Source organism: Mobula birostris, chromosome 11 (assembly GCF_030028105.1).
Source record: "Mobula birostris isolate sMobBir1 chromosome 11, sMobBir1.hap1, whole genome shotgun sequence".
NCBI classification, from domain to species: domain Eukaryota; kingdom Metazoa; phylum Chordata; class Chondrichthyes; order Myliobatiformes; family Myliobatidae; genus Mobula; species Mobula birostris.
In genome coordinates, this window is record NC_092380.1 from 2,537,006 (window position 1) to 2,552,100 (window position 15,095).

Here is a 15,095-nt window from a genome sequence, read left to right on the forward strand (position 1 = left end):
CCAAAAATCAGAGTTGCAAGGGACTTGTGAGTCCTTGTGCTGGATTCCCTAAAGGTTAACTTGCAAGTGGAGTTGGTGATGAGGAAGGCAAATGCAGTGTTTGCATTCATTTGAGAGGACAAGAATATATGAGCAAGGATGTAATGCTGAGGCTTTATAACGTGCAGGTCAGACAACATCTGCAGTATTCTGAGCAGTTTTGGGCTCCATAACCAAGGAAAGATGTGCTGGCATTGGAGGTTCACAGGAATGATCGGAAAAGGATTAACGTACAAAGAGTATTTGTTGTCTCTGGGCCTATATTCATTAGAGCTTAGAAGAATGAGGAGGGGATCTCATTGCAACCTGGATAGAGTGAATGTGTGGATGTTTCCTATAGTGGGGCACTCTGGATCCAGAGGGCACAGCCTCAAAATAGAGGGATGTCCCTTGACTGGCCAGTTCTAATCATCCGCTGCAATTTATTCAAAGCTCTCTCCACCTACCCCTCCAATCCTTCCAGTGCAGATCCTCTTTCTCTCACCCCCGACCAACAGTCTCTGCGTTGACTTGGCAATGCTCTGTTTCTTCGCCCACCCACCCACCACGTATCCCGACAGCCCACACAGTGTGAAAAGTGAAATCTTACCTTGCCCTGGGCCAGCTCTCAACCTGGTGTTCTGGCTGCTCCCGCCCATCTGGCTTCCTGAAGCTGTCCCTCGCCAGACCCTCGTGAATGACTCTGGGGTAGGGAAGGTGGGAGGGGGCGGGGGGGCTAGTGTTGGGAGAGATGAGTCCAACCAGGTTGATACGGGAAGGTGTCTGCTCTGTGCCCCACCCCATTGATTACTGCCCCTCCTCCCTGCAGTCCAAGGCCAAGGTAAAGCCGAAAGCACCAATGTCCTCAGCACCGAAGGTGCCCTCCAGCAAGGGAGCGAGCGGGGCCCGGCGCAGGAGGACCCGCTGCCGAAAGTGCGATGCCTGCCAGAAGAGCGAGTGCGGCGAGTGCCACTTCTGCAAAGACATGAAGAAGTTCGGGGGTCCCGGCCGCATGAAGCAGTCCTGCCTTCTGCGACAGTGCACGGCAGTGAGTGGGATGGGGGGAGTGCGGTGTTGGTCTCAGTCTCGGGGAGGGACATGGTGATCTCATGCGTCACACTCCAAATCAGGCTCCTACTGCACCGTCCCATCACACACTCCCGGGGTCAGACACAGGGTGAAGCTCCCTCCACACCGTCCCATCACACACTCCCGGGGTCAGACACAGAGTGAAGCTCCCTCCACACCGTCCCATCACACACTCCCGGGGTCAGACACAGAGTGAATCTCCCTCCACACCGTCCCATCACACACTCCCGGGGTCAGACACAGAGTGAATCTCCCTCCACACCGTCCCATCACACACTCCCGGGGTCAGACACCGAGTGAATCTCCCTCCGCACTGTCCCATCACACACTCCCGGGGTCAGACACAGAGTGAAGCTCCCTCCACACCGTCCCATCACACACTCCCGGGGTCAGACACAGAGTGAAACTCCCTCCACACCGTCCCATCACACACACCCGGGGTCCGACACAGAGTGAATCTCCCTCCACACCGTCCCATCACACACTCCCGGGGTCAGACACAAAGTGAAGCTCCCTCCACACCGTCCCATCACACACTCCCGGGGTCAGACACAGAGAGAAGCTCCCTCCACACCGTCCGATCACACACTCCCGGGGTCAGACACAGAGTGAATCTCCCTCCACACCGTCCCAACACGCACTCCCGGGGTCAGACACAGAGTGAAACTCCTTCCACACCGTCCCATCACACACTCCCGGGGTCAGGCACAGAGTGAATCTCCCTCCACACCGTCCCATCACACACTCCCGGAGTCAGACACAGAGTGAATCTCCCTCCACACTGTCCCATCACACACTCCCGGGGTCAGACACAGAGTGAATCTCCCTCCACACTGTCCCATCACACACTCCCGGAGTCAGACACAGAGTGAAGCTCCCTCCACACCGTCCCAACACACACTCCCGGGGTCAGACACAGAGTGAAACTCCCTCCACACCGTCCCATCACACACACCCGGGGTCCGACACAGAGTGAATCTCCCTCCACACCGTCCCATCACACACTCCCGGGGTCAGACACAAAGTGAAGCTCCCTCCACACCGTCCCATCACACACTCCCGGGGTCAGACACAGAGTGAAGCTCCCTCCACACCGTCCCATCACACACTCCTGGGGTCAGACACAGAGTGAAACTCCCTCCACACCGTCCCATCACACACACCCGGGGTCCGACACAGAGTGAATCTCCCTCCACACTGTCCCATCACACACTCCCGGGGTCAGACACAGAGTGAAGCTCCCTCCACACCGTCCCATCACACACTCCCGGTGTCAGACACTGAGAGAAACTCCCTCCACACCGTCCCATCACACACTCCTGGGGTCAGACACAGAGTGAATCTCCTTCCACACCGTCCCATGACACACTCCCGGGGTCAGGCACAGAGTGAATCTCCCTCCACACCGTCCCATCACACACTCCCGGAGTCAGACACAGAGTGAATCTCCCTCCACACTGTCCCATCACACACTCCCGGGGTCACACACAGAGTGAAACTCCCTACACACCGTCCCATCACACACTCTCGGGGTCAGACACAGAGTGAATCTTCCTCCACACCGTCCCATCACACACTCCCGGGCTCAGACACAGAGTGAATCTCCCTCCACACCGTCCCATCACACACTCCCGGGCTCAGACACAGAGTGAATCTCCCTCCACACCATCCCATCACACACTCCCGGGGTCAGACACAGAGTGAAACTCCCTCCACACCGTCCCATCACACACTCCCGGGGTCAGACACACAGTGAAACTCCCTCCACACCGTCCCATCACACACTCCCAGGGTCAGACACGGAGAGAAACTCCCTGCACACCATTCCATCACACACTGCTGGGGTCAGACACAGAGTGAATCTCCCTCCACACCGTCCCATCACACACTCCCGGAGTCAGACAGAGTGAAACTCCCTCCACACCATCCCAACTCACACTCCCGGGGTCAGACACAGAGTCAAGCTCCCTCCACACCGTCCCATCACACACTCCCGGGATCAGGCACAGAGTGAAACTCCCTCCACACCATCCCAACTCACACTCCCGGGGTCAGACACAGAGTGAATCTCCCTCCACACCATCCCATCACACACTCCCGGGGTCAGACACAGAGTGAAGCTCCCTCCTCACTGTCCCATCACACACTCCCGGTGTAAGACACAGAGAGAAACTCCCTCCACACCGTCCCATCACACACTCCCAGGGTCAGACACAGAGAGAAACTCCCTCCACACGGTCCCATCACACACTCCTGGGGTCAGACACAGAGTGAAGCTCCCTCCACACCGTCCCATCACACACTCCCGGGGTCAGACACAGAGTGAAACTCCCTCCACACCGTCCCATCACACACTCCCGGGCTCAGACACAGAGTGAAACTCCCTCCACACCGTCCCATCACACACTCCCAGGGTCAGACACGGAGAGAAACTCCCTGCACACCATTCCATCACACACTGCTGGGGTCAGACACAGAGTGAATCTCCCTCCACACCGTCCCATCACACACTCCCGGAGTCAGACAGAGTGAATCTCCCTCCACACTGTCCCATCACACACTCCCGGAGTCAGACACAGAGTGAAACTCCCTCCACACCGTCCCATCACACACCCTCGGGGTCAGACACAGAGTGAATCTCCCTCCAAACCGTCCCATCACACACTCCCGGGGTCAGACACAGAGTGAAGCTCCCTCCACACCGTCCCATCACACACTCCCGGGGTCAGACACAGAGTGAATCTCCCTCCACACCGTCCCAACACACACACCCGGGGTCAGACACGGAGAGAAACTCCCTCCACACCATCCCATCACACACTGCCGGGCTCAGACACAGAGTGAATCTCCCTCCACACCGTCCCATCACACACTCCCGGAGTCAGACAGAGTGAATCTCCCTCCACACTGTCCCATCACACACTCCCGGTGTCAGACACAGAGTGAAACTCCCTCCACACCGTCCCATCACACACTCCCGGGGTCAGACACAGAGTGAAGCTCCCTCCACACCGTCCCATCACACACTCCCGGTGTAAGACACAGAGAGAAACTCCCTCCACACCGTCCCATCACACACTCCCAGGGTCAGACACAGAGAGAAACTCCCTCCACACCGTCCCATCACACACTCCTGAGGTCAGACACAGAGTGAAGCTCCCTCCACACCGTCCCATCACACACTCCCGGGATCAGGCACAGAGTGAAACTCCCTCCACACCATCCCAACTCACACTCCCGGGGTCAGACACAGAGTCAAGCTCCCTCCACACCGTCCCATCACACACTCCCGGGGTCAGACACAGTGTGAAACTCCCTCCACACCGTCCCATCACACACTCCCAGGGTCAGACACGGAGAGAAACTCCCTCCACACCATCCCATCACACACTGCCGGGGTCAGACACAGAGTGAATCTCCCTCCACACCGTCCCATCACACACTCCCGGAGTCAGACAGAGTGAATCTCCCTCCACACTGTCCCATCACACACTCCCGGTGTCAGACACAGAGTGAAACTCCCTACACACCGTCCCATCACACACTCCCGGGATCAGGCACAGAGTGAAACTCCCTCCACACCATCCCAACTCACACTCCCGGGGTCAGACACAGAGTGAAGCTCCCTCCACACCGTCCCATCACACACTCCCTGTGTAAGACACAGAGAGAAACTCCCTCCACACCGTCCCATCACACACTCCCAGGGTCAGACACAGAGAGAAACTCCCTCCACACCGTCCCATCACACACTCCTGAGGTCAGACACAGAGTGAAGCTCCCTCCACACCGTCCCATCACAAACTCCCGGGATCAGGCACAGAGTGAAACTCCCTCCACACCATCCCAACTCACACTCCCGGGGTCAGACACAGAGTGAAGCTCCCTCCACACCGTCCCATCACACACTCCCGGTGTAAGACACAGAGAGAAACTCCCTCCACACCGTCCCATCACACACTCCCAGGGTCAGACACAGAGAGAAACTCCCTCCACACCGTCCCATCACACACTCCTGAGGTCAGACACAGAGTGAAGCTCCCTCCACACCGTCCCATCACACACTCCCGGGGTCAGACACAGAGTCAAGCTCCCTCCACACCGTCCCATCACACACTCCCGGGGTCAGACACAGAGTGAAACTCCCTCCACACCGTCCCATCACACACTCCCAGGGTCAGACACGGAGAGAAACTCCCTCCACACCATCCCATCACACACTCCCGGGGTCAGACACAGAGTGAATCTCCCTCCACACCGTCGCAACACACACTCCCGGGGTCAGACACAGAGTGAAGCTCCCTCCACACCGTCCCATCACACACTCCCGGAGTCAGACAGAGTGAATCTCCCTCCACACTGTCCCATCACACACTCCCGGGGTCAGACACAGAGTGAATCTCCCTCCACACCGTCGCAACACACACTCCCGGGGTCAGACACAGAGTGAAGCTCCCTCCACACCGTCCCATCACACACTTCTGGGGTCAGACACAGAGTGAAGCTCCCTCTACACCGTCGCATCGCACACTCCCGGGGTCAGACACAGAGTGAATCTCCTTCCACACTGTCCCATCACACACTCCCGGGGTCAGACAGAGAGTGGATCTCCATCTACACCGTCCCATCACGCACCCCCGTGGTCAGACACAGAGTGAATCTCCCTCCACACTGTCCCATCTCAGACTCCCGGGGTCAGACACAGCAAAGCTCCCACTTACTCCTTGCCTTCTCACGCAGTGCAGGCAGTCAGGACTAGCTAACTGTAAGGCAGTACGTCCATCTGCTCCTGGGTCCCTGCACTGACCTGTTCTTACCCCAACAGCCGGTGCTCCCTCATACAGCCGTCTGCCTAATGTGTTGGGAAGCAGGCAAAGAGGATTCAGTGGAAGGAGAATCGGAGAAGTTTAACCTGTCCCTGATGGAGTGCACCATCTGTAATGAGATCGTCCACCCGGGCTGTCTGAAGGTGGGTGAGGCGTGGGGAGGTGAGTCGATGGAGAGAGCGCATGGATCCAGGGTGGTGGGGAGAGGATTGGCGTTTAAGCACAATGTCCTTGCTATTGGTGTCTTCTCACACTGCTGCCTCATAGTTTTACCTGCCTACCCTCCTCCCTCAGTGCTGCCATCACTGTCCCTCTGTTTTTGCCCTCATTCTCAGTCCATCCTCGCTCTCTCCGCACTTACCTCAGACCCACTCCCCCAGTGCCTCTCTGTTCAGAGACTGCACTTTAGCCCCAACTCTTTTTATGCTGGAGCCGTGCTTCCCTGCTGCTTGCATGCATATGCGTCTCCCTGCTCACCTGGGCCTGTATTTCCTAGCTAACTGCCCCCACACATGTCCTTAGGCACAGGGGTCGCGTTTGGCAGAGCATTCCCCTCTATCTTCCCTCTTCATCCTCCTCTTCCTTTCCTCCTCTGCCCTCAAACCCCTCCGTTCACCTCCCTCCTCCACTCATTCCCCCCCACCCCCCACCCCACAACCCATTCTGATCTCACTGCTGTGTTTCACCTCTGTGTTCAGGTTTACGACGTCGAGGGCATCATCAACGATGAGATTCCCAACTGCTGGGAATGTCCCAAGTGTCGGAAGGAAGGCAGGTCGAGCAAGGTGGGTCCTAATCGCAAAGCAGAGCTTAGTCAGTACGTGCAGGGCAGAGAGTGATGCCGTCCCCACCCTCCCACTGGCCTTTCCCCAGACCACATCCCAGCCCTCTTGCCTAACCACCCACTCTCCCTGTCCTTCTCTCTATCCCCCTTCTTTCTCCTAGTCTCCCCTGCACTCTCTCCCAGCTGGCGTTTCCTCATTCACAAGCTCTGTGGTCTGTCCTGCCTCTTCCCCTCACTCTCTTCCTCAGTTCATCCTTCCATTTCTGCCGTAGTGCCCCACGCTCCCTCCCACTTGACCTCTCATTCTGCTGCCCTCTCTTTCGCTCCTGCCCCCCAGGACGGGAAGGACCAGACGGAGGGCGGAGGGAAGAGACGCTCTGATGGTGAGGAGGGACCCCGCTGGAAGCTCGAGGAGGGTAGCAGGCATCGGACGGATGAGTATCTGGCCCCCAACCACAGGAAAGGTGAAGAGGGTCACAAGAGGAAAAAGGAGAGGGATGGGCCAGTGGAAGCCGGGCCCCGGAAGAAGGTGAGAGAAACCACCCGATGTCCCCTCTGTTACCGTCCGGATCATCACAGCTCCGGCCGGTCCAGTCTCTCCTCCTAATTTGAGCACAATCCCCGTGAATCTTCTTCGGCATCCTCTCCAGCTTAACCTCACCCATCCTGTAATGGGGTGACAAGAGCTGCACATAATTCTCCCATTTACGAGAGTGATCCTGGGGATGAAAAAGTTAACATACGGGGAATGTTTGGCTGTCCTGGGGTTTACTCACTGGAGTTCAGAAGAATGAGGGGGGATCTCATTGAAACCCATCAAATATTGAAAGGCCTGGATAGAGTGGATGTGGATGGATCTCTCCTACACCGGGAGAGGCTGGGACCAGAGAGCACGGCCTCAGCCTCAGAATAGAAGGACATCTGTTTAAGATAGAGAATTTCTTTAGGCAGAGTGTGGTGAGTCTGTGGGATTCATTTCTAAAGACTGCTGTGGAAGCTAAGTCATTGGGTATATTTAAAGTAGTGGTTGATGTTCTTGACTAGTCATATTATGAAAGGTTACGGGGAGAAGACAGGAGAATGGGGAGAGGGGGAAATTAAATCAGCCATGATGGAATGGCGGAGCATTAATGGCCTAATTCTTCTCTCAACATCTGACTTTCTCAGTGCGGTCTCGCCAATCGATATAACATGACGCCCCACTTTAACGTGCTGTTCCAGAGCACAGGCAGGGGATTAAAGACTGAACAGACTGGAACAAGCTGAAACAAATATCTGGGTTGAGCAGCATCCGTGGAGGCAGAGTCAAATTTGTTATTACTGACAGCTGACGTGAAACTTGTTTTGTGGCACAAATCATTGTCTTCTGGGGCATAGGCCACTGTCAGCAGCTCATCAGACTCCTCTGACTTGGACCGATTCAAGGTTGATCGACTCTGTGGCTTCCACTTTCACCAAATGACTTCACACGTCTTCTTCTCCCGGGGTGAGGTCTTTGGTGTTTCTGTACCTCTGGGTTTTTACAGGATGGGGTTGCTGGCCCCATGTCCAACCTTCCTCTTTTTGCAGCTGGGCTTGAGATTTTCCATGGTGCAGTTGCAGTAGTCTAAATTACAAAACCCCGCTGTCTGTAAGGGACTTGTACAGTCTCCCCGTCAGTGCATGGGTTTCCTCCCACAGTCCAAAGGCGTACTGGTTGGTAAGTTAATTGGTCATTGTAAATTGTCCTGTGACTAGGCCAGGATTAAATCAGGGATTGCTGGGCAACACAGCTTGAAGGGCTGGAAGGGCCTATTCTGCACTGTATCTCAACAAATTTTTATAAAATAATAATTTTCTGTGTGCTCCCTGGCCACAGGAGTAGTACCCTGCAAATGACATTCCTCTGCTCAGGAAGGTAATCCTGAGAATTGTAAATCAGTGATGGGCAAACTAATGGAGAGGATTCTTAATGACAGATTTACGAGCATTTGGATAGGAATAGTCTTACCAGGAATAATTAGCATGGCTTTGTGAGGGGCAGGTCGTGCTTCTCGAGCCTGACTGACCTTTTCAAGGAAGTGATGAAGTGAAGTGGTGAAGGTCGAGCAGTGGACAGGGTGTATATGGGATTTATTAACTTATTTAAAGGTGTTCCATATGGAAACCTCATTCATACAGTTAGGAAGCATGGGATCAGTGGAAACGTGGCAGCGTGAATTTGGAATTGGCTTCTCCACAGAAGGCAGAGGATGGTCGTAGGTGGAACTAGTCGGTGATCCGTGGTACTCCTCAGGGATCTGTTAGGGGATGCCTGCTCTCTGTGATTTTTGTAAATGAACTGGATGAGGAAGTACAAGGTGGGTTTAGTAAGTTTGCAGATGACACAAAGGGTGGTGGTGGGGTGGGTAGTGAAGAAGGTTGTCGTAGGTTACAACAGGACATTGATAGGATGCAAAGCTAGGCTGAGACGTGGCAGATGACCTGCAGTCTGGAAAAGTGAGAAGCGATAAACTCAAGAAGGTGGAACATGAAGGCAAAACACAAGTTTAATGGCAGGATTCTTAACCACATGGAGGAACAGAGGGACCTTGGTCCATAGATACCTCAAAGCTGCCAGGCAACTTGGTAGAGTTGTTAAGAAAGCACATGTGAGAGGGAAGGGTTAGATTGATTGTGGAGTAGACTAAAGGTTTGGCACAACATTGTGGGCCGAAGGACCTGTATTGTGTTGCACTGTTTTATTTTCAAAGTAGTGCAAAAAGAAAGTTGTTGGGGTCCAAGTCTGTAGCTCCCTGCAAGTAGTGATGCTAATGAAGGTGTAAAGTGTACTTGTCTTCGTTGCTAGGAGATTTGAGTGTAAAAGTCGGCAAGGTGTAGAAAACTTTAGTTAAACAACTTGGAATATTCTGTACAGTTCTGGTTGCCCATTTACAGGAAGGATGTGGAGGCTTTGGAGAGGGTGCAGAAATGGTTCAGGGCTTCACCAGGATGCTGAGAGGCATTAATACAATTAGCCTACTAAACCTACACCCTTTTCCCAAGATCTAAATGACAAATACCAGAGGTTTATAGTGAAAGAAGTAATATTTAAAAGGAGAAAAAAATCTGTTCTGTGCACAGGGAGTGGTGGGTGCCTGAAATTTGCAGCCAGGATGGGTAATGGTTAGAAATGCTTATGAGCCATTTAGATAGACCCATGACCAAGTGGGACAGTGCGTATGATGTGTGTGGTGGGGGAGGATTATCAGCAGGGTGGTTAGCACAACTCTTTACAGAACCAGCCACCCACCACTGCCTGTCAGGTGTTTATACCTCCTCCCTGTGACCCCGTGCGGTTCAGGGTCCAGGTAGGTAAATTGTTCCACGGTTTGGCGAGGGTTAAATTGGACAACTGCTGGCCGGTGCAGCTCAAAGTGCCTGAAGGGCAATAAATAAATCTTCATAGGCTGTGTCGCTCTCTACGTGAGAGAAATGTGCACTGGGAGTGTGGGTGTGACTGGACTGTGAGAGACCCCTGCATGTGGGGGTGTGTGTGTGTGTTGGGGGCGGTGACTGGACTGTGAGAGACCCCTGCACGTGGGGGTGTGTGTGTGTGTTGGGGGGGGTGATTAGACTGAGAGACCTCTGCACATGGGGGTGTGTGTGTGTGTGTGTTTGGGGGGGGTGACTGGACCGTGAGAGACCCCTGCACAAGTGGGGGGTGGGTGTGTCTGTCTGTGTTGGGGGGGTGACTAGACTGAGAGACCTCTGCACATGGGTGTGTGTGTTTGGGGGGGGGGTGACTGGACTGTGAGAGACCCCTGCATGTGGTTGTGGATGTGTTTGGGGGGTGGGGGTGACTGAACTGTGAGAGACCTCTGCACGTGGGGGTGTGTGTGTGTGATTTGGGGTGTTGGGGGGGGTGACTGGCCTGTGAGAGACCCCTGCACTTGGGGGGGGGGGGACTGGACTGTGACAGACCCCTGCACATGGGGGTGGGTGTGTTGGGGGGTGTGACTGGACTGTGAGAGACCCCTGCACGTGGGTGGGTGTGTGTTTGGGTGGGGGACCTGGATTGCCTTCACCTCCCTCACTGTCCACCCCCACCCCACAGAAACAGAAGGTGGTCCGCGGGCCGGAGGACGGCGCCCTGGCCAGTGAGCGCACTCCCCAGCGCGAGAAGCTGGAGCACTTCAAGCGCATGTGCCAGATGCTGGAGCGGGTGAGCCAGACCCGCAGCTCCAGCTCCAGCTCCAGCTCAGCCTCCGACTCTGACTCCGACTCCCAGGACTCTGAGGAAGGGAGGGGTGGTGAGGAGGAGGAAGACGAAGAGGAGGAGGAAGAGGAGAGCAGCGATGGAGGGGGCAGGCTCGGCTCCAATGGGAGGGAACGCGGGACCACGGCAGCTGCCCTGGGCTTCAGTGCTAGTGAGGAGGATGAAGAAGAGGAGGAAGAGGCGGAGGAGGAGGAGGGTCGTGGGGAGGAGGCAGACCCTCCCCGCAACGGCAGGGCCCGGCTGAGGGAGCAGCCGCAGGGGAAGGAGGGGCAGCCAGGATCCCGCCGGGAACGGACGAGGCAGGGCCCAGGTCAGGGGCAGGGTGCGGCCCAGGGGTCAGGGCGTCTCAAGCCCCCTCGCCCCCAGGTGCCGGCACCCCGCAGTCCGTTCCTGAGCCGGCCACCCGTCTCCTCACCTCCCAGGCCCCTGCAGATGGAGAGGCACGTGGTGAAGCCTCCCCCTGACAGCCCGGAGCCAGACTCTCTGCCCCTGGACTCGGGGACCGACCACGTACTCCAGCGTCACGCCTGGCTTGCCGTCTTTCGCTACCTGAGCCAGCGAGACCTCTGCGTCTGCATGAGGGTTTGCCGGACACTCAACCGGTGGTGAGTCAGGGACGGGGTTGTGGGGGTGGGCACGTCTGCTGTGGGTTACACCCCACTCCCCTCTGACTCCTGCAACACCCCACCCTCTGTATCCTCTCCCTTCTCTCTGCCTGCCCCCCCCATCTTTCTCTATCTTTTTGTTTACATATATTCCATGCTGTAATTCCTCACAGTGTGGGTGTTGGTTGTTGGTGAAGTATTGGTGTATTGGGAGTGGAGAGGGGCTGTGGGGGTGAGTGGGATGGTGTAGCATTGTCGGTGCATGGGGTGGGAGCACTGTGAAGTCGGGGGAGTGATTGGGTGAGGTAGTCCGCACCCAGGGCAGGGCATTCACTATTTCATGAGGGTGGCAGTGGTTTTGATCGGCCCTGGGGCTGGACAAGGATGGAGGGGAAAACAAGTCAGTTAACATGGCTGCATCCTGACCTGTGCCCTCCCCTTGGGCCTTGCCTCCTTCCCCCCGTCTCCTCAGGTGCTGCGACAAGCAGCTGTGGACCAGAATCGACCTGAGCCGGCAGAAGTCGATTACGCCAGCCATGCTGAGTGGCATCATCCGGCGGCAGCCTGCCCTGCTTGACCTCAGCTGGGCCTGCATCTCCAGTAAGCAGCTCATGTGGCTCCTCAACCGGCTGCAAGGTGAGTGTGGGACTGAGTTCCTCATTGTCCCTCCTCTCCCGCCTTCTCACCATCCCCCCCCCACCTCCCCACCGCCCATCTGCTGCCTCCCTCGCTCCTTTTACCACCACTTCTCGCCGACCTTCCTAACAGCTTTCTCGTTGCTATCTCTCTCCCCCCACCCCCACCATTCTCCCTCTCCCTCGCTCTCTTCGTATGTTTCCCTCTTTTTTTTCCTCTGTCCTTGTCTCCCCACTTTCTCCCTGCCTGTGCCCTCTACATTCCCCCTCCCACTGCCCTCCTCTCCCTGTCTCTTTCCCACCTGACCCCACCTCTTGCCCACCTCTCCACACCCCAGGGCTGAGGGAACTGATCCTGTCGGGCTGTTCGTGGTCCTCGGTGTCGGCCCTCTGCACCGCCAGCTGCTCATCCCTGCGACTGCTCGACCTGCGCTGGGTGCAGGACGTCAAGGACTCCCAGCTCCGCGAGCTGCTGTCCCCTCCGGCTGACAGCAGGCCAGGTCAGTGCCAGGTGTGGGAGGGGGAGGAGGTATTGGGTGCGTGTAGGGAGGGTGATGCGTTAGGAGGATGGTGAGCGTTGACCTAAATGACTGATCCTGTCTCTCCAACCCCCCACAGGACAGCTGGAGGGCCGGGGACGGCTGCCGAACGTGATGGAGTTGCGCCTGTCAGGTCTGGAGGTGACAGACACCTCGCTGCGTCTGCTGGCCCGGACCCTGCCCCGTCTACGGCGCCTTGACCTCAGCCAGTGTGGTCAGGTGGGGGACCAATCGGTCAACCTGCTGACCGCCGTCACCTGTCCACTGCGCGAGAGCCTGAGGGAGCTCAACCTGTCTGGTACGTCCACGCACTGGCCCTCCACCACCCCCATTCGTCCATCCTAGGCCAGCCCCCCACCCCCGTCCATCCCTAGACGGGCCCCTCCCCCCAGTCCGTCCACAGTCCTCCCCCTGCTGTGCAAAGTATGTGTGCCTCTCCCTTCGCACGCCTGTCCCCTCCCCTCACGCTCCCTCTGATTAGTTGTGTCCTTTTTACACTAATGTGTCTTTCTCCCCCCTCCCCCTCCCCCCTCCCCAGGCTGCCCTCGGCTCACAGACCACTGCCTGCCCCTGTTCCGCCGATGCCCCAACCTCTGCCGCATTGACCTGCGCTCCTGCAGACAGGTGACGGTGGAGGCGTGTCAGCGCTTCGCCGAGGACTCGGCCCCCCCTGCCTCCTTCCGCTGCGCCGAGGACAAACTCATCCTCCGCAACAGCTAACGGCGGCTGCTGAGGAGGGGGTAGGCAGGGAGCGCTGAGTCCCCCAGGACAGGGGCTGAGGGCTTCACCAGGAGAGAGCAAACCGGGCCCCAGAGTGATTCACCAGGAGAGAGAGAGAGGATCCGGGACCCCTGCAGAGATTCGCCAGGGGGGAGAGAGGGTCTGGGATCCCGGGGAGATTCACCTGGAGAAGGACGTGATCCGGGACCCCGGGGATGCTCGCTGGAAGAGAGAGAGGACCCAGGTTCTCAGAGACGTTTCCCAGGAGAGAGGCAAGATCTGGACCCCGGGCACTGGGCGAGAGACTAGATCCGGACCCCAGCGAAATCGCCCGGAAAGAGACAGGATCTGGAATCTGAGTCATTTACCGGGAGGGAGACGGGGTCCAGATTCCGGAAGGATTCACCAGAAGATGGAAGCAATCTCCAGTGCATGACAGGTTCATCAGGAGAGAGACAGGCCCCTACGTCCTGGAAAGATTCCTCGGGAAATGGCACAGTAGAAAGATTCATCCAGAGAGGCATGGGACCTCTGGGCCCCGGAAAGATCGATCGGGAAAGAGAGATTCACCAGAAAAGAGAGAGAGATGGGACAGCGTACAGTTTCACCAGAAGAAACTCCAGTTTTAAAGACAATAATCTCGCCGCAGAGACTGCGATCCCTACGCTCCATCCCTACTTTTCCCTCTGATTTTCCGCATTTTGCCAGTTTCCTTCCTTGTTTTTTTTTATTTTACGGAAAAATTTCATGGAGACCACTTTGTAAAAAAAAAATGAAAACCGGAATCGTTACACTTGTTGGAACAACAGACTCTGGGTCAGAGCTGGGAGTGGGGTGGGGTGGGGGGGATCAGAATAAATACAACTGCAATAAAGTGTTCAGGGTTTCCCCTCCTGCGCAGTGTTCTGTGACCCGGAGGTCCTGTTGGATGATGTGAGTGGCGTGGAGCTATGGAGGAGGGGTGGCGAGGGTAGGTGGGCTCTCTTGCATCAGCTGGGCTGTTGTCCACCGGACGGGCGAAGAGATCTGCATCTATGCCATAAATCCCAGAGGTAATCTATAAAAGCTAGCAGAATTAGTGAGGAGCACCCATCCCTACATTAAAACCTCCTCAATCTTAAGATCAGGAGATTCCTTCTCAGGTGCCCTGAGACTGTTGTTATGGTGTCTGCTGCCCTCCCGTCCCTGGGGGGGGGGCGACAGTCCAATCCGGTCTGTGCTGCCCTCCTGTCCCCCCTGGGGGCCGACACTCCGATCTGGTCCATGCTGCCCTCCCATCCCTGGGTTGGGGGGCCGACACTCCGATCCGGTCTGTGCTGCCCTCCTGTCCCCCCTGGGGGGCCGACACTACGATCTGGTCCATGCTGCTCTCCGGTTCCTGGGGGGCCGACAGTCCGATCCGGTCCGTGCTGCCCTCCAGTCCCTGGGGGGCCGACAGTCCGATCCGGTCCGTGCTGCCCTCCCGTCCCTGGGGGGCCGACAGTCCGATCTGGTCCGTGCTGCCCTCCCGTCCCTGGAGAGGGGGGGCGGACACTCCGATCCGGTCCGTGCTGCCCTCCGGTCCCGGGGGGGCCGACACTCCGATCCGGTCCGTGCTGCCCTCCCATTCCTGGGGGGCCGACAGTCCAATCCGGTCCGTGCT

The 15,095-nt window shown here is 56.8% G+C and overlaps 1 protein-coding gene across 3 annotated transcripts in view; it reads left to right on the forward strand.

The window, feature by feature from the left end:
• Nucleotides 1-14,310, forward strand: part of LOC140204740 (F-box/LRR-repeat protein 19-like) — a 22,595-nt gene extending 8,285 nt beyond the window's left edge. The window contains exons 2-10 of one of the 3 annotated variants that reach the window (XM_072271484.1): nucleotides 848-1,066; nucleotides 5,933-6,076; nucleotides 6,632-6,718; nucleotides 7,055-7,246; nucleotides 10,793-11,559; nucleotides 12,032-12,195; nucleotides 12,533-12,694; nucleotides 12,813-13,031; nucleotides 13,272-14,310. In XM_072271484.1, coding sequence (XP_072127585.1) covers nucleotides 848-1,066; nucleotides 5,933-6,076; nucleotides 6,632-6,718; nucleotides 7,055-7,246; nucleotides 10,793-11,559; nucleotides 12,032-12,195; nucleotides 12,533-12,694; nucleotides 12,813-13,031; nucleotides 13,272-13,453 — 2,136 coding nt within the window. In that variant the 3' untranslated portion in view covers nucleotides 13,454-14,310. Of the gene's footprint in view, nucleotides 1-847; nucleotides 1,067-5,932; nucleotides 6,077-6,631; nucleotides 6,719-6,989; nucleotides 7,247-10,792; nucleotides 11,560-12,031; nucleotides 12,196-12,532; nucleotides 12,695-12,812; nucleotides 13,032-13,271 lie in introns of those variants that run through there. The other 2 variants (XM_072271486.1, XM_072271487.1) reach the window with 2 other exon arrangements.
• Nucleotides 14,311-15,095: the final 785 nt, after the last annotated feature.